This window comes from Nomascus leucogenys, chromosome 7b (assembly GCF_006542625.1).
Source record: "Nomascus leucogenys isolate Asia chromosome 7b, Asia_NLE_v1, whole genome shotgun sequence".
Classification (NCBI taxonomy): domain Eukaryota; kingdom Metazoa; phylum Chordata; class Mammalia; order Primates; family Hylobatidae; genus Nomascus; species Nomascus leucogenys.
Window position 1 is genome coordinate 68,728,758 of NC_044387.1, and position 25,539 is coordinate 68,754,296.

The 25,539-nt window shown below is 43.4% G+C and overlaps 1 protein-coding gene across 4 annotated transcripts in view; it reads right to left on the bottom strand.

Annotated features, from left to right (window-relative positions):
* Window positions 1-1,405: 1,405 nt before the first annotated feature.
* Window positions 1,406-25,539, bottom strand: part of NR3C2 (nuclear receptor subfamily 3 group C member 2) — a 362,474-nt gene continuing 338,340 nt past the window's right edge. For all 4 annotated transcript variants that reach the window (XM_030816220.1, XM_030816222.1, XM_030816219.1 and 1 more), the window contains exon 9: window positions 1,406-4,130. In XM_030816220.1, the coding sequence (XP_030672080.1) occupies window positions 3,975-4,130 (156 nt within the window). In that variant the 3' untranslated portion in view covers window positions 1,406-3,974. The remainder of the gene's footprint in view (window positions 4,131-25,539) is intronic.

Below are 25,539 nucleotides of genomic sequence, written 5' to 3' on the forward strand. Positions count from 1 at the left end.
GCTTTGGACAGTCTTGGTCCATGATCAATGTTGAGATTGTGCCTTACCCAGTCCCAGTGTTGTTTGGGAAGCTACTGTTTTATTTCCAAGAAAATTGCTACAGTAGCAACTGGCTGACTTGAAATTAAAGTGCCAGAGATACTTGTAATCAAGTCATTTTAATCTGTGTACATTTGCAGAGTTGATAAAAAGTGTTAGAGCTGATTTGTACATAAAGGGACAATGTTTTCTATTTGCTTGGAGGGAATTCAGCATACAGAAGCAAACAAGCCTCTAAATACATAGGCATCACCGGGCATAATTTTTTTTTTTTTTTTTAACTGCTCTGGCATATAGTGGCTGGCTGTTTCAGTGGCAGACACACAGTTCTTAGCTAATGATTCCTAACTGTGGGCTGAATTCTTTGGGCCTGAGAGCACTTCTAGAGATTGTTAGAAATAGTCACACTTGACCCAAGAATGAATCTGTTCAATTCAAAAAGGGCACCCCCTTTAGCCAAGGGTGCACATTTTAGGGGCCTCTTGCCAGCTTTGGGTGGGTTCCCAGCCCAAGATGGCTTTTGTTTCAAGTTAGGGGCTCTCTGTGAAAACCCCTGTTCCCTAATAGGTCAAATTTCTGAAGTTTTTAAATCTAAAATTGCACTTACAGTATTTTACACACCAAAAGTTTGTGCTCCCAATTTTCTTCCTGTGCTGTGCTCAGTGGGTATGCTGTGTTCCAGAAATGGATGTGTTGTGTTTCACAAAGCTGAGTTTTACTATCAAATAGTCTTCTCTTGCTGAAAGCAAATAATTTGAGCAATCAACAGTTGAGTAACACACTAAAAATGTACTGTACTTGAATTTATCTTGTGGGAAATGTTTTCTATTTAAAAACCAGCTGGTGATTGCTTACTGCTCCTTTGTGGCCCATGTTAATGAGTGGAATCCAGGGGACAAGCTTGCAGAAATGTCAGAAGCATCATGGCCAATGGGGAGCTGAGTTTCTTGATGGCGCAAGGGTCCTGGGGGATGATAGGGTGAGACCATGTAGAGGAAGAACTTTGGAGTCAGACGGGGGCTCCACTCACATTAGTCTCAAATTCTGAAGAGTAAGTTTTCAAGTGGTTGTGAAGATAAATTAAATGAGGCAATGTATATATAGGGTTTAGCAACTACATGGCAATAGTTATCCAATGGTTACAGAGTATTTTAATGAACCATATATCAAAAGTATTAAAAACAAGGTCTCTAATCAGTCCCCAAAGAGTAGAATTAACATGTGGCTAACATAGGACTCTTTCCAACATGGAAAACCTCGTTCTCCATCTTGGATGTAGGCAGAGTGCATACAATCAAGATTTGGGAGGGCACAAAATCCACGTGTACCTACAGACAGTCAAATGAATTCGCTCCAAAACAACAGGTGATTAAAGTAAAGGATTTATTGTAATCTGCTTACAGTCCTTTGCAAAGACAGACATATGTTTTTGCATAAAGATATAAATTGCTTCATTTTAAACTAATTTAGTGTTTTTTTTAAATTATATGAACTTTTGGTGAATTATGAACTGTACCAAACCAAGATTTTTAAGAGCAATATGGTACAAAAATAAGAGCAGACAGACAATTTGGACTGGGACAGGCATTCAACAGTGAATTTAGAATATGGCTTTGCTGTTTAATCAAGCAAAGTTACCTGGAGACACACAAAGAGCCAGTAACTTTGTTAATACAAAAAGCTGATGCAGACCATCTCCATCCCAAACCTGGTTAAGTCAGAATTCCCATTTTATAAAAACTAAGCCTGAACTAAAAGCTGCTTTTGTAAGTAAGCCATTTGTTTTCTAGCAACTCCCAGTCTGCATGCTGTGTATTTATTACCTTCAAAGTGTGGCTTTCCTATTGCTGTGCATGTAAGTTGACTGTATTTAAAGATCTGCCTATAAATTAAATTCCTGAAATTGCAAATTATGTAAGAAAAACTCCTCCCTCTGAGTGCAGCTTTCACAGGTTTCCCCTTGCATAAGGCAGGTGTCTTCTGAAAGACAAGGTAATGTTGCCTGCATGGTGAACCCTGGAGAAAAGTGTTGATCTAATTGCTGCTTCCTCCTGGCCATGGGCTTCTCCAGCTACAGCTGTTAGATTTTGGAAAATAATATGATTTCACTGAGTAAACCTGGTGATTATCATCACTTTTAAAAGATTAATTTGGCCTCTATTCAAAGTAGTTTATTTAGTGCAATCATATTGTTAGTTTCCCCAAAGATACATATGTTTGTGATTTGGGGCAAGAGAAAAGCCATACATTGCATCAGTGCCAAACAAACAGATTAATGAATTAAAAATTTTAGTGCCACTGTCTTGCTTATATGATCTGTAGTTTTTCTCCAAAACTGTTTATGTATAAAATTTATTTTTAAAACCTACCTTTTAAAAATCTAAAATCTCCCTATCATCTATCTCCTGGTCTCCATGCCATTCAGACTGAACCTTGGCCAAGATGGGCCGTCCCAGTGCATCCTGCCATGATCTGTGTGTTCCTGTGACCGGTTCCAGGAGTGCAGAACCCCTTTCCAAGATCAGAAGGGAATAGCTGATCTTTAACAGAGAGAGTGCATGGAATTTTTTTTTTTCCCACAGGAGAAAATCCGATTTTCTAAAATGGGAGGAAAAGATGCTCTCTGAGCCATCAAGTTCCTAGTCTCACTCTCCTAGAGCTGGTTCTGCTTCTAGAGGAAAAGGGAAACGAGGCAGCTTTCCTAAAGCTGCAGCACTCCTAGGACCTCCTCTCCCATGTGTGTTGTCAAATGACACCTTCCAGGAGCTGCAGACACCGCAGTGTGTCATTCCCCGATGGAGCAGGATGAAGCAGAAGCCAGAAAACGTGCTGGAGTCCCACAAATGCCCCAAGCGGGAGACCAAGAACAAAACAAAAAGTACAGAAAAAGTAGAAAGGCTTCAAGACAACCGAAGAGGTTTAAGTGTGGTTATTTACAACAGAGACTGTAAAATGGTAAATTAGATATGAAGCTAAAAAAGGCACAGCTTTCCCTTTCTTAAATACACTGTAAACGGTTCATTATGCATGCAGGACATTGCACTTTACAAAAAAAAATTACCTTGTTTAGACAAAGATAGTACTTAAATAGTCTCCAGCAAAATAGAATTCTTTCAAAAATACTTTCCCATTCATCCTATTAACCATTAAAGATTTTTTTTTGTATGTGTCTCATTTACAAAAGATCCTTATACCTTATTTCAGGTCCTTCATAATTTATACATACAGTAATGTACAGCACAGCAAAAGACTGCAAAAAATTATTTGTAAAGCCAACACAATAGATACTAGAAATCAAACCAAGGCATTTGTTTTAACATCTTATCCATTCTAATTAAATAAGAAATGGACGCTAACGAGTGTGTATACCAGTGATGCAGAAGACCGTGGACGAGCGAGGGCTCAGAGGCAGCTGCTGCCCCACGCCACGAGTTCTGTTATTACACAACAGGAATCTGTATATATTTTTTATTTTTTTGTGTTTTTTAAATAACAAAAGAATATTAATGCCCCAGATTGACTATACGTTTTATGTGCAAACCAAGGGTAAGCTTTAAAAAGTTCGTTAGTCCTTGAACCCTTTTAAAACAAGCGAACGATACCAGAAACTACATGGCATAGTTAAAACTTCCATCTGTGAAAATATCAAAATCAGAGTTATTGACTAGATATGGCTTTTCATCCCGAGGAACAGGAACATGTTTCTAAGCGCTGGGGGATTGGAGGTGGGGAATCCTTCAGACTGCTCTGGTCTCGCCGAATCCACGGAAAAACAGCTTTCCCGGCTCCAAACCTCTGACATGACTTTAAACTTGAGAAACTGTTGAACAAGTGTGAATCAACCATCACATGTTAAAAACAGGTTTTCTTGGGTCCTTCTGGGTGTGGAACAACACGGGGAAACTTAAGGCAAAGTTCTTCTGGGCAGCGGGCAGTCACTTCCGGTGGAAGTAGAGCGGCTTGGCGTTCCCCGACTCCACCTTGGGCAGCTGGTCACTGATGATTTCCACCAGCATTGCGGGGAACTCTACCTTCAGCGCATGGGACTCTCGGAAGGTGTAGAAGCAGAATTCCAGCAGGTCGCTCACCAGCTGTAACACAGACACAGGGGGCATGACATGGGGGCCTCGTTTCCGACCCTGGATCCCTCTGCATTCTGACTCTGATGGGAAATCAAAGGACAACATTCAGAAAGCCTCCCAGCAGACCATGTCTTTGTTAATTCAGCAGAGTCATCTGTCCTGGGAGAGGAAGAAGGGTGCTCACATCACCCATGTCATCTGCCTTTCATGGAAAACAAATTCAGCTGAGAGCTCAATTTTGAGCGCTGAATGTATCAGATGCAACAGGGACAGTGACAGAGTTAATAGTGACTGGGTCACTGAACTGCACTCATCAAATTCTAATTTCTAAATGTGTGCCTACACGTGTATCTTTGTATTGGTGATGGGCCTTCCCAGGGTGTAAGGTGGGCTGGTGGGAAGGGGCAAGTGCTGGCCCAGGGTCTGAGCACCACAGATGCCCAGGAGGGTGAGGAGCAGGACAGAGCACCGCACAGGAAGCTGTGGTGTTCCCCTAGCTGGGCCTGCCGATGGAGTTGCCGCCAAGGGGACAGCTGGCACTTCCACCTGCAGCCCCAGGCCCTCTTTCCTTCCTTGTGGGTGCCTGCCCTGTGGGGGCAGACCTGAGACGACTCAGCTACTTCCTATTTCAGGCTGATTTTGAGACAGTGAAAAACATCAAGGACAAGTTCTGGGGGTGTCCCCCTAGCTCATTTTCCCTACTCTGAACCAAAAACCTTTCTCAGCCCCTGACCTGCTCCTAATTTATTTATTTTTTATTTTTTTATTTTTTTTTGAGACGGAGTCTCGCTCTGTCGCCCAGGCTGGAGTGCAGTGGCGCAATCTCGGCTCACTGCAAGCTCCGCCTCCCAGGTTCACGCCATTCTCCTGCCTCAGCCTCTCTGAGTAGCTGGGACTACAGGCGCCTGCCACCACGCCCGGCTAATTTTTTGTATTTTTAGTAGAGACGGGGTTTCACCATGGTCTCGATCTGACCTCGTGATCCGCCCGCCTCGGCCTCCCAAAGTGCTGGGATTACAAGCGTGAGCCACCGCGCCCGGCCCTGCTCCTAATTTATTAAAAAAAATTTGGAGGCTGGCAATATGGCCAAATAGGAACAGCTCTGGTCTGCAGTTCCCAGTGAGATCAATGCAGAAGATGGGTGATTGCTGCATTTCCAACTGAGGTACCTGGCTCATCTCACTGGGACTGGTTAGACAGTGGGTGCAGCCCACAGAAGGTGAGCTGAAGCAGGGTGGGGCGTTGCCTCACCTGGGAAGTGCAAGGGGTCGGGGAACTCCCTCCCCTAGCCAAGGGAAGCCATGAGGGGGACTGTGCTGTAACGGTGCATTCCGGCCTGGATACTACACTTTTCCCAGAGTCTTCGCAACCCATAGACCAGGAGATTCCCTTGGGTGCCTATGCCACCAGGGCCCTGGGTTTCAAGCACAAAACTGGGCACTGGTTAGGGCAGACACTGAGCTAGCTGCAGGAGTTTTTTTTTTTTTTTTTTTTTTTCATACCCCAGTGGCATCTGGAACATCAGCGAGACAGAACCATTCACTTCCCTAGAAAGGGGGCCGAAGCCAAGGAGCCAAGCGGTCTAGCTCAGTGGATCCCACCACCACAGAGCCTAGCAAGCTAAGATCCACTGGCTTGAAATTCTTGCTGCCAGCACAGCAGTCTGAAGTCGAACTGGGATGCTCGAGCTTGGTGGGGAGGGGGGGGCATCCGCCATTACTGAGGCTTGAGTAGGTGGTTTTCCCCTCCGAGTGTAAACAAAGCTGCGGGGAAGTTCCAACTGGGTGGAGCACACTGCAGCTCCCCAAAGCCGCTGTAGCCAGACTGCCTCACTAGATTCCTCCTCTCTGGGCAGGGCATCTCTGAAAGAAAGGCAGTAGCCCCAGTCAGGGGCTTATAGATAAAACCCCATCTCCCTGGGACAGAGCAACTGGGGGAAGGGGTGGCTGTGGGCACAGCTTCAGCAGACTTAAATGTTCCCACCTGCTGGCTCTGAAGAGAGCAGTGGTCCTCCCAACATAGCACTAGAGTTCTGCGAAGGGGCAGACTGCCTCCTGAAGTGGGTGCCTGATGCCTGTGCCTCCTGACAAAGAGAAACCTCATACAGGAGAGCTTCACCTGGCATCTGGCAGGTACCCCTCTGGGACAAAGCCTCCAGAGTTAGTTAGGAACAGGCAGCAATCTCTGCTGTTCTGCAGCCTCCACTGGTGATACCCAGGCAAACAGTGTCTGGGAGTGGGCCTCCAGCAAACTCCAACAGACCTGCAGCAGAGGGGCCTGACTGGTAGAAGGAAAACTAACAAAGGAAGAGCATCAACATCAACAAAAAGGATGTCTACACAGAAACCTCATCTGAAGGCCACCAACATCAAAGACCAAAGGTAGATAAATCCATGAAGATGGGGAGAAACCATTGCAAAAAAGCCTGAAAATTACAAAAACCAGAATGCCTCTTCTCCTACAGAGGATCAAAACTCCTCGTCAGCAAGGGAACAAAACAGGATGGAGAATGAGTTTGACGAATTGACAGAAGTAGGCTTCAGAAGGTGGATAATAACAAACTCCTCTGAGCTAAAGGAGCATGTTCTAACCCAATGCAAGGAAGCTAAGAACTGTGAAAAAAGACAAATTGTTAACTAGAATAACCAGTTTAGAGAAGAATGTAAATGACCTGATGGAGCCGAAAAACACAGCACAAGAACTTCGCGAAGCATACACAATTATCAGTAGCCAAATTGATCAAGCAGCAGAAAGGATATCAGAGATTTAAGATCAACTCAAAGGAATAAAGCAAGAATAGAAGATTAAAGAGAGTGAAAAGAAACGAACAAAACTTCCAAGAAATACAGGACTATGAAAAGACCAAATCTACGTTTGATTGGTGTAACTGAAAGTGAAGGGGAGAATGGAACCAAGTTGGAAAACACTCTTCAGGATATTATCCAGGAGAACTTCCCCAACCTAGCAAGACAGGCCAACATTCAAATTCAGGAAATACAGAGAACACCACAAAGATACTCCTCGAGAAGAGCAACCCCAAGACACATAATTGTCAGATTCACCAAGGTTGAAATGAAGGAAAAATGTTAAGGGGGAAGCCAGAGAGAAAGGTCGGGTTACCCACAAAGGGGGAAGCCCATCAGAATAACAGCAGATTGCTCTGCAGAAACCCTATAAGTTAGAGTGGGGGCCAATATTCAACATTCTTAAAAGAATTTTCAACCCAGAATTTCATATCCAGCCAAACTAAGCTTCATAAGCAAAGGAGAAATAAAATCCTTTACAGACAAGCAAATGCTGAGAGATTTTGTCACCACCAGGCCTGCCTTACAAGAGCTCCTGAAGGAAGCACTAGACATGGAAAGGAACAACTAGTACCAGCCACTGCAAAAACATGCCAAATTGTAAAGACCATCAATGCTATGAAGAAACTGCATCAACCAATGGGCAAAACAACCAGCTAGCATCATAATGACAGGATTAAATTCACACATAACAATGGCCTTAAATGTAAACAGGCTAAACGCCCCAATTAAAAGACACAGTCTGGCAAATTCAATCAAGAGTCAAAATCCATCGGTGTGCTGTATTGAGAAGGCCCATTTCACGTGCAAAGACACACATAGTCTCAAAATAAAGGGAGGGAGGAAGATTTACCAAGCAAATGGAAAGCAAAAATAGCAGGGGTTCCAATCCTAGTGTCTGATAAAACAGACTTTAAACCAACAAAGATCAAAGGAAGGCATTACCTAATGGTAAAGGGATCAATGCAAAAAGAAGAGCTAACTATCCTAAACATATACACACCCAATACAGGACCACCCAGATTCATAAAGCAAGTTCTTAGAGACATACACAGAGACTTAGACTCCCACACAATAATATTGGGAGACTTTAACACCCCACTGTCAATATTAGATCAAGGAGACAGAAAATTAACAAAGATATTCAGGACTTGAACTCAGCTCTGGACCAAGCAGACCTAATAGACAGCTACAGAACTCTCCACCCCAAATCAACAGAACATACATTCTTCTCAGCACCTCATCACACTTATTCCAAAATTGACCACATAATTGGAAGTAAAACACTCCTTAGCAAATGCAAAAGAACGGAAATAACAGTCTCTCAGACCACAGTGCCATCGAATTAGAACTCAGGATTAAGAAACTCACTCAAAACGTACAACCACATGGAAACTGAAAAACCTGCTCCTGCATGATTCTTGGGTAAATAGCGAAATTAAGGTAGAAATAAGTAAGTTCTTTGAAACCAATGAGAGCAAAGACACAATGTACCAGAATCTGTGGGACACAGCTAAAGCAGTGTTTAGACGGAAATTTATAGCACTAAATGCCCACAGGAGAAAGCAGGAAGGATCTAAAGTTGACACCCTAACATCACAATTAAAAGAACTAGAGAAGCAAGAGCAAACAAATTCAAAAGCTAGCAGAAGGCAAGAAATAAGATCAGAGCAGAACTGAAGGAGATAGAGACATGAAAAATTCCTCAAAAAAATCAATGAATCCAGGAGCTGGTTTGAAAAGATCAACAAAATAGACTGTAGACTAATGAAGAAAAGAGAGAAGAATCAAACGCAATCAAAAATGATAAAGTAGATATCACCACTGATCCCACAGAAATACAAATTACAATCAGAGAATACTATAAACACCTCTACACAAATAAACTAGAAAATCTAGAAGAAATGGATAAATTTCTGGACACACACCCTCTCAAGTCTAAACCAGGAAGAAGTCGAATGCCTGAACAGACCAATAACAAGTTCTGAAATTGGGCAGTAATTAATAGCCTACCAACCAAAAAAAGTCCAGGACTGGACGGATTCACAGCCAGATTTTACCAGAGGCACAAAGAGGAGCTGGTACCATTCCTTCTGAAACTATTCCAAACAATAGAAAAAGACTCCCCCCTAACTCATTTTATGATGCCAGCATCGTCCTGATACCCAAACCTTGCAGAGACACAACAAAAAAATGAAAATTTCAGGCCAATATCCCTGATGACCATTGATGCAAAAATCCTCAATAAAATATGGGCAAACTGAATCCAGCAGTACATTAAAAAGCTTATCTACCACGATCAAGTCGGCTTCATCCCTGGGATGCAAAGCTGGTTCAACATACATAAATCAATAAACGTAATCCATCACATAAACAGAACCAATGACAAAAACCACATGATTATCTCAATAGATGCAGAAAAGGCCTTTGATAAAATTTAACATGGCTTCATGCTAAAAACTCTCAATAGCCGGGCACGGTGGCTCACGCCTGTAATCCCAGCATTTTGAGAGGCTGAGGTGGGCGGATCACTTGAGGTCATGAGTTTGAGATCAGCCTGGCGAAAATGGTGAAACCCTGTCTCTACTAAAAAAAAAAAAAAAAAAAAAAAAAAAAAAAAAAAATAGCCAGGCATGGTGGCATACACCTGTAATCCCAGCTACTCAGGAGGCAGAGGCAGGAGAACTGCTAGAACCTGGGAGGTGGAGGTTGCAGTGAGCCAAGATTGCACCACTGCAGTCCAGCCTGAGTGACAGAGCAAGACTGTCTCAAAAAACAGACAAAAAAATAAACTAGGTATTGATGGAGCATATCTCAAAATAGCTATTTCTGCCAAATCCACAGCCAGTATCATACTGAATGGACAACAACTGGAAGCATTCCCTTTGAAAACCGGCACAATAAAAGGATGCCCTCTCTCGCTTCTTTTCAACATAGTATTAGAAGTTCTGGCAAGGGCAATCAGGCAAGAGAAAGAAATAAAGGGTATTCAAATAGGAAGACCAGGAATTCAAATTGTCTCTGTTTGCAGATGACATGATTATATTTAGAAAACCCCATCATCTCAGCCCAAAATCTCCTTAAGCTGATAAGCAACTTCAGCAAAGTCTCAGGATACAAGATCAATGTGCAAAAGTCACAAGCATTCCTATACACCAATAATAGACAAACAGCCAAATCATTAGTGAACTCCCATTCACAATTGCTACAAACAGAATAAAATAACTAGGAATACAACATACAAGGGACGTGAAGGACCTCTTCAAGTCTCAAGGAAATAAGAGATGACACAACAAGTGGAAAAGCATTCCATGCTCATGGATAGGAAGAACAAATATCGTGAAAATGGCCTTATTGCCCAAAGTAATTTATAGATTCAATGCTATCCCCACCAGCTATCATTGACTTTCTTCACAGAATTAGAAAAAAACTACTTCAAATTTCATATGGAACCAAAAAAGAGCCCGCATAGCCAAGATAATCCTAAGCAAAAAACAAAGCTGGAGGCATCATGCTACCTGACTTTATACTACAAGGATAAAGTAAAACAGATATATAGACCAATGGAACAGAACAGAACAGAGGGCTCAGAAATAATGCCACACATCTACAACCATCTGATCTTTGACAAACCTGAAAAAACAATGGGGAAAGGATTCTCTATTTAATAAATGGTGTGGGGAAAACTGGCTAGTCATATGCAGAAAACTGAAACTGGACCCCTTCCTTATACCTTATACAAAAATCAACTCAAGATGGATTAAAGACTTAAACATAAGACCTAAAACCATAACAACCCTAGAAGAAAACCTAGCCAATACCATTCAGGACGTAGGCATGGGCAAAAACTTCATGACTAAAACACCAAAAGCAATGGCAACAACAGCCAAAATTGACAAATGGCATCTAATAAACTAAAGAGCTTCTGCCACAGCAAAAGAAACTATCATCAGAGTGAACAGGCAGCCTACAGAATGGGAGAAAATTTTTGCAATCTATCCATCTGACAAAGGGCTAATATCCAGAATCTACAAAGAACTTAAATTTACAAGAAAAAAACAACCCCATCAAAAAGTGGGCAAAGGATATGAAGAGACTCTTCTCAAAAGAAGACATTTACGCAGCCAACAAACATTTGAAAAAAAGCTCATCATCACTGGTCATTAGAGAAATGCAAATCAAAACCACAATGAGATACCACCTCATGCCAGTTAGAATGGCGATCATTAAAAAGTTAGGAAACAACAGATGCTGGAAAGGATATGGAGAAATAAGAACACTTTTATACTGTTTGTGGGAGTGCAAATTAGTTCAACCATTGTGGAAGACAGTGTGGTGATTCCTCAAGGATCTAGAACTAGAAATACCATTTGATCCAGCAATCCTATTACTGGGTATATACCCAAAGGATTATAAATCATTTTATTATAAAGACACATGCACAGGTATGTTTATTGCAGCATGGTTCAAAATAGCAAAGACTTGGAACCAACCCAAATCCCATCAGTGATAGACTGGATAAAGAAAATGTGGCATATATACACCATGGAATACTATGCAGCCATAAAAAGGATGAGTTCATGTTCTTTGCAGGGACATGGATGAAGCTGGAAACCATCATTCTCCGCAAACTGACACAAGAACAGAAAACCAAACACTGCATGTTCTCACTCATAAGTGGGAGTTGAACAATGAGAGCACATGGACACAGGGAGGGGAACATCACACAGTGGGGCCTGTTGGAGGGTGGGGGGCTAGGGGAGGGATGGCGTTAGGAGAAATACCTAATGTAGATGACAGGTTGATGGGTGCAGCAAACCACCATGGCACGTGTACCCCAAAACTTTAATAAAAATTATAAATGCAGCACAGCATTACCATTGCACAGCAAGAGCCCTGCTATTCCATTTACTAGGAACAGCAATTCCAAATCAGAAAAAATTCACTCTAATTTTTCTGTATTTAGTTCTATATTCCATTACGGGAAAAATGATTTTTGGTCATTTCCAAGTGTACTATAGCTGGCAATATGAACGTGACCTGCCATAAAATAACTCTATAGTTTAATAGTCTGGTGAACTTGTATCTGTAACTTACCCTGATGATTTTAAAAAACACTCAATTAGCAAGCTTTAATTGAGTCAGATAGTAAATAACTGGTAAAGGCATCCAATACAAACCAGGAATCAAGAAAATCTCATCAGGGAAAAAACTGTCATGCTTCTGTTTGTACCTGTGTCACTGCCCTCAGTCTGCAGAGTGGTATTTTCCTAATCAGCTACCAAGGACTGTGGGGTTTAATGTGCTCTGCACCCGCAGGACGTTTGGGCCCAGAAAGCTGGGAAACAGCACCATGTTCACACACACATGCTATGCCTCAGTTTCCTCATCTGTATCCTGGGGATAAGAACAGTCTCTGAGCCTCAGAGTTGTTTCAGAGGAATGAATGAGTGACTCAGGTAAAGTGCTTCAAACTCCACCCGACATGGAGCAAGTTATTAAAGATGGGGAGAAGTACTGCTGGAGCAAGAGCGCTTTGATTCTGTCCTTCCCAAACTTCTTCCACAAGAAAACACCATTTTCCTCTACGGAACACAGTTTGTGAAACCTGCTCTGTGCCATTCTGGTGGAACTTGGTCCTTGGATCCCCCTTTCTATAAAATGAGGGATGGGAGAACCTTGTTTTTTGCCTTTTCAGGAATATTTAAGAAACATGCCATCCCATTTGTTTTGTTTTTTCTCATGTGGCAGGACCATGGCTGTCAAAGCTACAGCTACACTGGGTGTGGTGCTCCAGATGTGCCGCCGTGAGTAAGCAGTGCCAACTGCTGGGTGGGGATGCTTCCATCAGGCTAGCAGAGTCCTGCACACCCACCGCAGCACTCAGGACCTGGATGTCCTGGAGTCCCTCCATGTGGGTGCCTGCAGGGCTGTGAGGGGGACTTTTTTCCTTTCTTAAAGTTTTAACCCGAGGGTAGACATCTTGGTTTCTAGACAGTATCAACCACCACAAGGACGACTGTCTGGTGGCCACACGCCACACCTTTCACATTTCTGGGATTAAGCCTGGTTCATGTCTGGGGATAAAGGTTCCCTGTTCTCAGGCCACAGAGGGTTTGGAGAGGGCCAGTGTCCTTTATCTACAACTCATCCTCACCATCTATCCAGCTAAGTCACCAGGCACCTGCTCTGTGTGAGGCGCTGGGGAAGCTGCAGTGAACAAATCTCTCAAGGCGTCTATGTTCTTTTCTACTAAGCAGAAATACACACAGAAAGGCAGGTGCTGCCAGTGTGACGAGGGAAGGGAGGAGGTGCAGTTCAGAGGGGCTCTCAGGAAAGATGGACTTGGCACATGACCTGAAGGTCGCATGGCCATTGGGGGACCAGCAAGTGCAGGGTTACCTAGGGAGTTCCTGAAGAGTGGAGAGGCCTGCCAGCCTACCGACTGACATCCCCAAAAAGTTACACAGCAGGGCCATGGAAGGGTTCATACAGGTACACAGGTGACAACAACGCTGACACATATGTAATAAAAGGAACAGAGTAAGTCGACCCTTCAACAAGAGGCAGCATGCACCCCGGGCACATCTGTGAACCTGCTAACGGGGAGGTCCCAGGCCCTCTCGGAGCCTCTGTCCCTATCTAACAAACACCCACATAAACATGTCCACAGCACTGAGCATCACCTAGGAGATGCTGAGAAAACCAGAACGGAGAGGGGCTGGGGCTAGGGGTTTGGCTCTTTTTCCTCACAGGTTGGCTGGGGACAGGTGTCCCAGACACTATTCAATAACAATGCATATTAACCTAGGGTTGGCATTTCCCTCCCACCCACCCCTGTTCTGTGTTCCACAGATGGAGAAAGCAGCTCATCCCCAGTCATGAGGGCTTCTGTTTATGCCTTGGTCAGCTGCAGAGGGATGGGGCCTTCGTGCAGAACCTGGGCCTGGCATCAGAGCCAGCAGGTGGCAGTGGCCTGGCAGCCGGGGGCTGGGCATTTGACTCTGTAAGCATGACGTCACCAGTGGATGGGGGTGGTGTCACCACCAACCACTACCAGGAAACAGCTCAGCCTGTGTTGTTGGGGTGGCTAGGATGCCCACAGGACTGGGTGTGCAGAAGGCCTCAGCAGCTACCAGAAGTGCTGGCGGCCACAGAAGCCCATCTGGCGCACCCTGCCCTGGGACAAGGCTGAAAACCTCTGCAGGCCTAAATCCTGAGCCATGACTGCAGTTGCTGATGTCAGGGAACATCTGTGAGAATCCAAGCGGGGGCCCCCAGTCACTGGTTGAGGAGAACATGACCAAGCTGGTCCGAGCTGCAGGTCCTGGGTTCCGTGTGCTCACTGGCCTGCACAGCCTTCCCCCAATCCTGGCTGCTACAGCCACTGGGCCAGGGGAGCCTTCAGGTCAGGACCCACAGATGCCTGGCCCTTAGCAGATGTTTAAGGTGGGGAGGCGCTGCAGTACAGGGCCCCATCTCAACTGGAAAAATCCAGGCACGTGAAGTTAGCAGCTGCAGGTGGTTAGATCTCAAGGAGGTGGGGACAAGACCAGGAGAGCTGGGTGAGATTCACATATCAAACATCTGGGTCAGCACAGATACTGACCAGCCAGAATGGACACTGGTTCCTGTGCCACACCGCTGTGTTATGGCAAAGCATCTAACAGTCACCCTGTACATTCACGTGAACATCTCCTGGGTACCAGACTGGTGTAGTGCATGGGTACACATTGAGGAATATGCAGACTTGGCCCTTGCCTGAGCCTTAAAAAGCCAGGAAATGAGGATATAAATGCATACAAAGCACTTGTACATCATCAGACACTGTCCCCAGTACAGAGCTGATAGAGGCAGGGCAGGCTGAACTCACACCCTGGAAGGGGATGCTGGGCACGGTAGGAGCCAGGCTGTGCATCTCTAAATGAGCACCGTTTCTAGCTGGAACCCAAACCACTATTCCCACTGCAAAGCATGAAACCAGGAAGAGTTCAGTTCATCAGGATGTGTCAGTTTTGGAATGGGGGGAAAAGTCAGACCATCCCAAAGGCCACCTTTCAAAACAAATTACTTCAGAATGACTGTGTGCACAGCTCTCCCGGGGATGCCCCAGCAATTTCCTCAGACACTCACTTGGCATGGAACCATTTTTGGAAAATGTCATGCTCGTGGGCAGCAGCTGCTGCTTCCCCAGTTCTTTCTCTGCAGTCACCTCTTCCCCACAGGCCTTCCTGGGGCCCAGCCTGAAGGAATCATTTCTGGCCTCTCACCTCACAGATGACACTTTTTTGTTTTTCTAATTTACTTAACAATTAGCCTTGGAGCCTGGTGACCCCACTTTCTCTTTAACCTGCTGTCCACATCTTTATGGGTTTAACCTGTCCTATTTACGGTGCAGCTCCTTAAACAGCGGCCTGCAAGCTCCCTGATGGAAGAATCACCTGCCTTATTCCCCATGCCTCCCAGAAGTGGCCCCTTCATGTTTCTGCTGTGCAGCCCTGGTGTGGGCTGAGGGCTAAAGGGATTCCAAGCTACTATGGCCCGGATTCTCGCTCCTGGGTTTCTCTGACTTAATTCCAAGCTCCCAATGCTTGGGAATGACTTATTTCAACAGTATTTTTTAGGGTAGCATGTTGCTAGTTTTATTCATTGAACCAAAACAAAAACTGGGCAACCTAAATGAGCATCTTCATTTTGTGGCACCAATATTGCAAAACTCAATACATGAAGCTAACCCCTTTCCATCTTTCCCTGGACTCCGGTTTCCTTCAGCCTGTTTATGCTGAGTTTTAACATGACTCCATCCGCATGCCATGCCAGGGGTGCTAGGAGCCCCATTCTCTGCTCATTGTGGTTAGAGGCCCTGGGGTCAGAGTGGGGAGGGTGGTCACAGCAACGAGGCCAAAGCTCTATCTTTACTCGTCAGCATGAGTGACTTCATTGCAATGAGTCAAATGCAATGATGGCCTGGCCTGCTGTCTCAATGCTGATGCCCACTGGCCTTTCCTGGTAGGTCCCAGGCTAGATGGAGAGGCAAGAACCCTAATTATAATCAGCAATAAGAGTCCTGCATTGTTAGAAATCAGAGAAGGATTCGTGCATTGACTTTTCATTCTGTACAAAATTCATCTACTGGGATCTCAGAAGTTTAACAGATGCCCAGCATGATTTTTCCAGCCTGATGGGCCACAGCTGTCAGGGTGGAAGAGGAGCCTGGCAAGGTCACAGGGCAACTGATGGCACTTGGCTCGCTCTGACAATGAGGCCATGGGGCTCAATCTGCCTTTTCCATACTACCCTTACGAGTCATTGCTGGGGCAGGCCAGCGGCCACTCCCCGCTCTCCCTGCTCGCAGATGAAGGCTTCTCAGAAGGCCTTGCAGGGAGACTCTCCTCCTTGCTGCACATCTGGGGCCACTGCTGCTGTTCTGAGGTTACACAATCACTTAAGTGGCGATGAAGCCTGAATGATACAGCCTCTCTAAAGTATGTCCCACATGACTTCAATAGCGTGCTCATTTCTTATATGTTATCGGCTGACTCCAGAATGTTTACCTAATTGGAGTGAGCTTTTGCCTAAAATGAGCATTGGGGCGGGGGATACTGGAAACTTTATTTTCAAAGATCAAAATTTTAGTCAGCGATATGATGGGGTTAGGGCAAAAGATACATCAACTCAACTATAAATACTCCAACGCTAGTAGTTTCACTGGACACAAATGACTGGCAAGTCTTTAGTCCAGCTGTTCCAGAAATAGACTTGTGAATACTGGAAAATGACCTGCAGTGATTATATAAGACGTTTGGCCTTCATCTGAAACAAAACAGTGTTATTCTTGGATATGGCACCAAAAACATAGGCAATGGAAGGAAAAAAAAATATGAGTAGATCAAAATTAAAAACTGTGCATCCAAGGCCACCATCAAGAGAGTTAAAAGGCAAGCCAAAGAATGGGAGAAGATATTTTCAGTCATATATCTGATAAGGGGTTAATATTCAGAATATATAAAGAACAACTACAACTCAACAACAAAAAACCAAACTGAATCAAAAAATTGATAAAGGACTTGCCAAAGCCATTTCTCCAAAGATACACAAATGTATCTTCACAAGATACAAGAAGAGATGCTTGACATCTCTAGTCATTAGAGAAATGCAAATCAAAACTAAAACTGCAATGAGATAGCATTTCACACCCATTAGGATGGCTATTATCAAAAAAGGGGGAAATAACAAATGTTCAAAAAACAGTGGAAAATAACAAGTGTTGACAAGGATATAGAGAAACTGGAACATTTGTATGCCACTGGTGAAAATGTATAATGGTGCAGTGCTTCGGAGGACAGTATGACAGTTCCTAAAGAGATTAAACAGAGAATTGCCGTATGACACGCCATTCCACTTCTGGGCATATACCGAAAAGAACTGAAAGCAAGTGCTCAAACAGATATTTGTACATAAGTGTTCACAGCTGGGCACAGGGCTCACGCCTGTAATCCCAGCACTTTGGGAGGCTGAGGCGGGTGGATCACCTGAGGTCAGGAGTTTGAGACCAGCCTGGCAAACATGGTGAAACCCAGTCTCTACTAAAAATACAAAAAATTAGCCAGGCGTGCTGATGGATGCCTGTAATCCCAGTTACTCGGGAGGCTGAGGCAGGCGAATTGCTTGAACCCAGGAGGCGGAGGTTGCAGTGAGCTGAGATTGCACCACTGCATTCCAGCCTGGGCAACAAGAGCAAAACTTCATTTAAAAAAAAAAACAAAAAACAAAAAACAAAAACAAAATGTGTTCACAGCAGCATTATTCACAATTCCGAAAGGTGGAAGGAGCTCAAGTGTCCATCCACGGATTAACGAAATGTGGCATACACCGCTATTATTCAGTCTCAAAAAGAAATGAAATTCTGGCCTGGGCGCAGTGGCTCACGCTTGTAATCCCAGCACTTTGGGAGGCCGAGGCGGGCGGATCACGAGGTCAGGAGATCGAGACCACGGTGAAACCCCGTCTCTACTAAAAATACAAAAAAATTAGCCGGGCGTGGTGGCGGGTGCCTGTAGTCCCAGCTACTCGGAGAGGCTGAGGCAGGAGAATGGCGTGAACCCAGGAGGCGGAGCTTGCAGTGAGCCGAGATTGCGCCACTGCACTCCAGCCTGGGCAACAGAGCGAGACTCCGTCTCAAAAAAAAAAAAAAAAAGAAATGAAATTCTGATACATGCTACAGCATCATGAACCTCAAAAACATTAACTAAGTGAAATGAGCCAGATAAAAAAGAACAAATACTATATGATTCCACTTATATCAGGTACCTAGAGTAGCCAAATTCATAGAAACAAAGCAGAATAATGCTTGCCAGGAGTAGGGGAAAGGAAGTTAGTGTTTAAGGGGTATAGTTTCTGTGATGGATGGTGGTGGATGGTTGCATAACTATGTGAATGGACCTAATACCACTGAATTGTACACTTAAAATGGATAAAATGGTAAACTGTGAGCTATGTATATTCCACAATAGATATTAATTTTGAAAAAACAGCTTCTAAACCCCTAACCTGCTCCCAGTGCAGGCTGAAAGGGAAGCTGCCCGCTTGGGCCCACATGGGCCCCTGAGCCATGTGGCTCTGCTTTTTCCCTGTCTGGTTACGGCTGAGCAAAACGTGACATGGTATGAAAACTCCATCCCTTACCAATTTAGCAGCATTTGATTTGTTTCTACACCTAAGGAAAATACAACCTTAACAAGGTTACGCTACCACTCACTATGGGTTCCCTTCTGAAAACCCAGGCTCCACAATGCCATCGCTCAGCTGAGTGCTCCTGGCAGGCTCTCTTAGTGCGTGAGTTTTGGAGAGTCCTGAAGCCCTCCTAGATCTGACCAAGAGAGACTAAAAGGCACTTTCTTGGCCAAAAGTTCATCAGTGAGCATGCTCGGTGCAGCAGCTAAATGCTAGGCAAGTGAGAGGCATTTGGGGACCTTAGAGGGAAGCTTAGTAACGCTGATGGAGTGACAGAGGCAGGGTTGTCCCATGCAGCCTCCCAGGGCTGGTTCCAGAGTCTAGGCTGGTGTAGGCTCAGGCAGCCTGGGTCTGTCCAGTGCCTGCCCAGGAATGGGCTGGCTGGGATGGGAGGGTGGAGGGGCAGAGTAGGTGCTACAGTGTCTCATGAGAAACCAAGGGCATTTCTGAAAACTCATCCCGGCCCCCATCCATTAGCATCTGATTGTTATCCAGACTATGTTTTAATTTGTTCTCCATCCCCATTTTTATAACAAATTCAACACCAATTGCTGATCTCTGGTCAGGGGTGAATATTAAATCCTCAAAACATGTTGTTTGGATGCTGTGCTAAGCAAGATGGGCTCAATTTACTTCTAAATTTTGTGTAATTTTACTTAATTTCCACCTTGTTTAAGTTTCCTTGTATTAAAAGCCTCGTTCTAGACCACAGCTCTGCCTTCTTGAGAATGAGGTCTATTGTACATGTGAAAAACACAAAGAAAAATGACAATGGAAAAGAAGAAAGTGGAGCTTACAGATAAAGGGGTAATTAGAACCTTGCTGAACAAAGGAAATGTAATGAAAGGGTGGTGTTTGCAATGCACTGGCATGTTACTGTATATAGAAGTATGAACTTTTCCTAATCTTGTTTTCAATATTTCCTAGATCCTTCTTGCAAATGTACACTATGCTGAGCAAAGTAAAAATCTGAGCTGACTTGTGTTTATATGTTACCAACTTTAACATTAGGTTTAATCTAGATTAGGCAGTTAAATCCTTACTTCAGTCTCCCCAAAAAAAGGAACACCAAGCAATAAGGGGCAGACCCTAGTGGCCAGAGGCAGCCTTAGGTAAGAGCAGGTGAGATCAAGGTGTCTCAAGGCAATAGATAAGGACTTCTCTTCCCTTGATTCTATGATGGCACAAAAAGCAAAAAGGGTCTGGCAAACTACAGTTGCAGGTCAAATCTGGCCTCATGCTTTTAAGTTTTTTCCATGCTTGTGTTTTTTATACTTTTAAATGACTGAAAAAAAATCCAAAGAATAATATTTTGTGACATGTTCAAATGTTATGAAATTGTTTAGAATGCGGCCACACTCATTCATTCATTCACATATATCCTGTGACTGCTGTCATGCTACAGTGGCACAGCTGAGTAGCTGTAACCAAGATTGTGTGGCCCTCAGAGCCTAAAACAGTTACTACGTGGCCCACGACAGAAGTTTGCTGACCCATGGATTGGAAGGCATCTCACAGATTCAATAACAGCTTTTGAAGGAACAGGTTTTGTTTGTTTGTTAAAATATATAAATCAAGTATACAATGTCTCCATCTTATTTAGGATTTAGTAGTTTTCAAAACTACTAAAACGTTGGGGAAAAGAGGTCTCCAAATTAAGTGATATGGTGGTACTTAGATCTGGCTTTCCTGTTACCATACAGATTCTTCTAGCCTTTAGGAAACGCCTTAGAAAGAATCCTCGCACCTATGGGCATAGGGCTAGGTAACCGAAGACATCATGCAACATAAAGGTTCCAGAATTTGTCATTGAAATAGAGAGCCTCTGTCACACATGGCTCACATTTTTGGCTGTTCCTTCAGGAGTCGTTTCCCTTTGAGCCTACATTTCCTGGGGGTTACATATATTCACAGTCGATCCTCGATATCCATGGTAGCTAACTATGTCTTACAAAGTCACCTGAACACTGATTTAACAAATACTGAACAATTGCTCCTAGGGGAAATACAGGGTTAGGTTCCCACAAGCTGCTGAGCTGCCCCTGTAGGGTTGACAAGAATTGCATGCCAGGTTCTGGAAAGAAATATAGTTATAATTAAGTATGAATCGTGCTGCACTTTGGCCCACTTCCTACTTGCTAAAAGTCACATAGCACTAGATACTGACCATACAGACAGGATCTCTTGACACTAGAATCAAAGGCTTTTGTTTAAGGATCGCTTAAGACAAGCCTGTCCAACCCATGGGCCATGGGCTGTATGTGGCCCGGGACAGCTTTGAATACGGCCCAACACAAATTTGTAAACTTTCTTAAAACATGATGAGATGTTTTTGCGTTGTTTTTTTTTAAGCTCATCAGCTGTCGCTAGTGTTAGTGTATTTTATGTGCAGCCCAAGACAATTCTTCTTCCAATGTGGCCCAGGGAAGCCAAAAGATTGGACACCCCTGGCTTAAGATGTTTTTCAGACCCTGAATTCCAGCAACCAGTTTGAAGACTCCCACAGAGGAACAGGATCAGCATGAGAATATGGCTTCTTCATCTCCCTGTTCAGCGACTTCCTCCTGTACTCTTAGACCAGTCAATGACCTCCACATTTCCGCCCACTCCCAAGCCCTTAAAAACCCCTGCCCCAAACTCCTGGGGAGATGGATTTGAGGTTTCTTCCCATCTCCTCTTTTGGTGTGACTCTGATTAAACCTCTCTGCTGCAACCCAGTGTCTTGGTGTATTGACTTGCTGTGTGCATCAGGCAATAACCTATTACAGTTATATTGCTGGTCACAACTTTTTCAACAAATGACCAATATGTAACCTTGTTTTATGCATGTTTCTGTTTAAAGACATCTTATTTAATGTATACTGCCAATTCCCTAACATTGAACTGTAACTCAGGACTGAAGGATGCTTCTTTAACACACATATTTTCTCCATAAGCCACGTCATAGTTTTCTTGCACTTAGGAACATAGACAGCACTGGGGCTCTATGCTTGTGGGCCATCTCAACAGTAGACTCACCAACAAAATGCACAAAAACGCAAAAAAAAACATGGCATGCAGTAGACCTCCAAAAGGATGAGTATTTATGGCATTAGAGCTGAAACGAGAGAGCAGTCACCTTGTTTGACCTTGCCAGGAACATGCACATTGGTGACAGGCATTTTTCACTGCTCTGCACATCTGGGAATGCCTGCAAAAGTGCCCTGAGCATTGATTTTAGGGCTACAAATACATTTTAGTGAGTAGGGGAAGTTGTAAATACAAAATCTGAGAATGATGAGGATTGACTGTCTGCAGTTTAACCCACATATACTTTCTAGTCTCTTTATGACCTTGATAAACTTAATTGGTCAATTGGCATCTTCCTAGCCTTTTAAATATCAATCATTTAAAACTATATGTTCTATTTTATAATGACACTGACAACAACATTTCTCTATTGCTTAAGAGTATCTCACTCCTTATGAAATTCCTTCACTATTTCCTTTTTGTATCAAATTAGGCCCTGGGTTTAAAAGTTCCTTTTTTAGCGTATCAGTGAGTCCCTTGTCTGCCTGAATTCTTATGTCCTGCTCCACCCAAACTTTTTGTCTTTCCTATCTCTGCTATCTTCTTCCCTGGCCACACCTATAAGGTGTTCTACCCATTGCAAGCTGTACTTCAGGCTGAATTCTGACAAACACAATCTTAAATAGATTATATCATGCCTAGGCCAGGCTGCGTAACTGCATAATTGGTGGGGCCCTGTGCAAAATGAACATAAGGGGTCCCTCGTTCAAAGTTTATTAAGAATTTCAAGATGGGAGCAGCAGAATATTATGCCAAGAGTGGGACTGCAAGGCCACACACCCATGGCACTTGGCCCTGGAGATGCCCACTTTATGGATAAGCCCAGAGTGACACCTAACCTATCAGCAATGGAGCTACCCAGGTGGAGGGCTGGGCTGCCACCCACAGGAGCCACCTGATGGCTCCCTCAGATGCTTCTTTCCCTCCTGCCTCATTTATGAGACGGTGAAAATGCATTTAATCACCCCATCTTAATTCCTTTCTCTATAAAAAGGATAAAAATAATCCAAGTAAGCATTACTATTATTTTCTTTTTACAGAGAAAGGAATTAAGACAGGAGGGTGATTAAGTTTAAATAGTAATATTTACTCATCCTCGCCTCATGGAAACATTAGAAGGATTTAATGACAGGACTTAGAAAGAAAGACACTATGTGAATCCCAGGTATTACACAGTTGTTATTATATTGTAAGAAGAGGGATTTGAGCTGCATAGGAGCAGGGGATTTATTGACACAGGTGTTAGACAATAAGATAGTTTCCCAAAATCTCCCCTAGATATATTTCAGATCAGGAAAAGATTCCTGTGCGTCAGGTTTGATTTAGATGTGATCTTCTAGAAGCACAGCCTATAGGACTTTCAGTGGTTTTTTTCCTCCCTAAAATGTTTGTTTTTTCCAGAAAGATCACCCTGTGGCAGCACAAATCTCGCAGTCAGGTGGGAATGGAATGCCTGATTTCCTCCCATAACGATGCGAGATCCTAGTTTTTCTGCAGTGTTCTTACAGAAAATTACTTGCTTATAAGTCTTCAAAACTAGCTGTGAACACAGGCACATGTTCTATGGGTTTGTAACTTGTGAAATATCAATGATGAAGCAAGAGGAGCTGGTGATCATAAGAAAAATACTTTTTTCCCTTCTTTAAATAAACTGGGATCAAACGTGGCTTTCAATTTTTGTCAGTTAAGGATTAAAAGAAACAAACTATTTTCTGTTGTCATTATAAATTCATAAGAGAAAGACGATCTTGGCACCAAAACAAACGAAGTGAAAACAAACAAAAACAGAGAATGGGAGAAAATATTTGCAAATCATAGATTGGATAAGGGGCCAATGTACAGAATATATAAAGAACTCCTACAGCTCAACAACAAAAAAACAAAAAATTGATTAAAAAATGGGGCAAAGACTTGAAAGACGTTTCTTCAAAGAAGACTTAAAAATGGCCAATAGTACCTGGAAAGGTATTCAACATCACTAATCAGGGAAATGCAAATCAAAACTACAATGAGTTACCACTTCATAACCATGAAGATGAGCAATAAAAAGATATCTCAGAAAATAACAAGTGTTCACAAGGATGTGGAGAAATTAGAATCCTTGTTCGCTGTTGTTAGCAATGAAAAATGGTGTATCTGCTGTGGAAAAGTTTGGTGTTTCCTCAAAAAAATAAATGCAGAATTATCATATGATCCAGCAATCCAGTTTCTGGGAATATTCCCAAAAGAATTAAAAGCAGAGTCTCAAAGAGATATTTATACATCCATGTTCATAGCAGCACTATTCACAATAGCCAAAAGGTGGCAACCCAAATGTCTCTTGACAGATTAGTAGGCAAACACAATGTGGTGTATACATACAACGAAATATTATTCAGCCTTATAAAGGGAGGAAATTCTGACATCTGCTGCAACATGGAGGAACTTGGAGGACATTATGCTAAGTGAAATGAGCCAGTCATAAAAAGACAAATACTGTATGTCTCCTCATATGAGCTACTCCCAGTAGTCAAATTCATAGAGACAGAAAGAGGGGAATGGGGAGCTTTAGTTTTGCAAGACAAAGAGCTCTGGAAATTGGTTGCGCAACGATGTGAATGTACTTAACACCCACACTGTACACTGAAAAATGGTTAACATGGTAAATTTTATGCTTATTTTACAATTAAAAATAAAATAATAAAAAAGCATAAACTCCTATATGGACATTCCCCCTCCTCATTCCTCTAAAACAGTACAATTGCATCTTAGAATGTTGCCTGGCTGTTGACCAACAGTTGGTAAGTACTATGAATTGTCTAAAAACCAGCCGCTGGGAAAACATTAACCTTCTTGAAAGAGGTAAGTATATTAGCCAGGTTTTGCATTAAGTCAGCCACAGAAAGCTGTGATCAAGCACGAAAGACTGAAGAAGACAGAGGTTCTGTGGCTGCAAGTGGAAATGAACCATCATAATTAAGGTGTAATGTGAAAGTGATGGGAGAGGAAGGGCTCAGGACCTGCATCATTGAACTAAATCATGACTTAGAAAACAAGATCAGCTCAGAAGCCTTATAGATGCCTTTGATGCTGAACTCTTCACATGTGTGATGTATACACATCCTCACATATATACACATATATGCATACAGTACATAATAAAGTCAGCCATGGTCTGGAATAGAGTTTCGGGATTATTTACAAAGATAGGCTTGTTAAGCTGACGGGATTTCTTAGCCAGGCTTAAACATATAAACACAAAGACATTGTATATTCTCTCAACCACATTCGAACTGCTCACTTACATACATCCCACCATATAACAGAAAGAGCCATCATTCTCTTCTGTTTATTAAGGCAATTTTACTAAGGAGCTTTGCTGGACAACATTCTCAATATTAAAAAAAAATGGACTGCTGTCCCTGTTTGCTTTGTGGCTTCTAATATAGATACTGGAAACCCCGTGAGCATTACCATGCCTTGAGTCGATCCACTATTCTTCACAAGCACCTCCCAGTTGCTATGGCTACTGAAAGTTGTTCAGGCCATTTGCTAACTGACCTTTCTGCAGCTTCTGCCCTTCAGGCCCCTCGTGGGCAAAGTGGGGGCACACACTCTCTTTTCTGGCTTGTCCTGAATGTCCCCATTCTGCCTCCTTCCCTTAGCAGCAGCGCTTTCCAGACTTTTTGCAGCCACCTCCCCATTTGACCACAGTGTTTCCTCTGGACCCTCTTCCATTCTGTGCCCTCTTCTCGAGCTGTACCAACACCTGGGCAGTTCCATCCACTCCCAGCTTCAGTGACCACCCACATGCTGCCGCCTCCCACATCTGC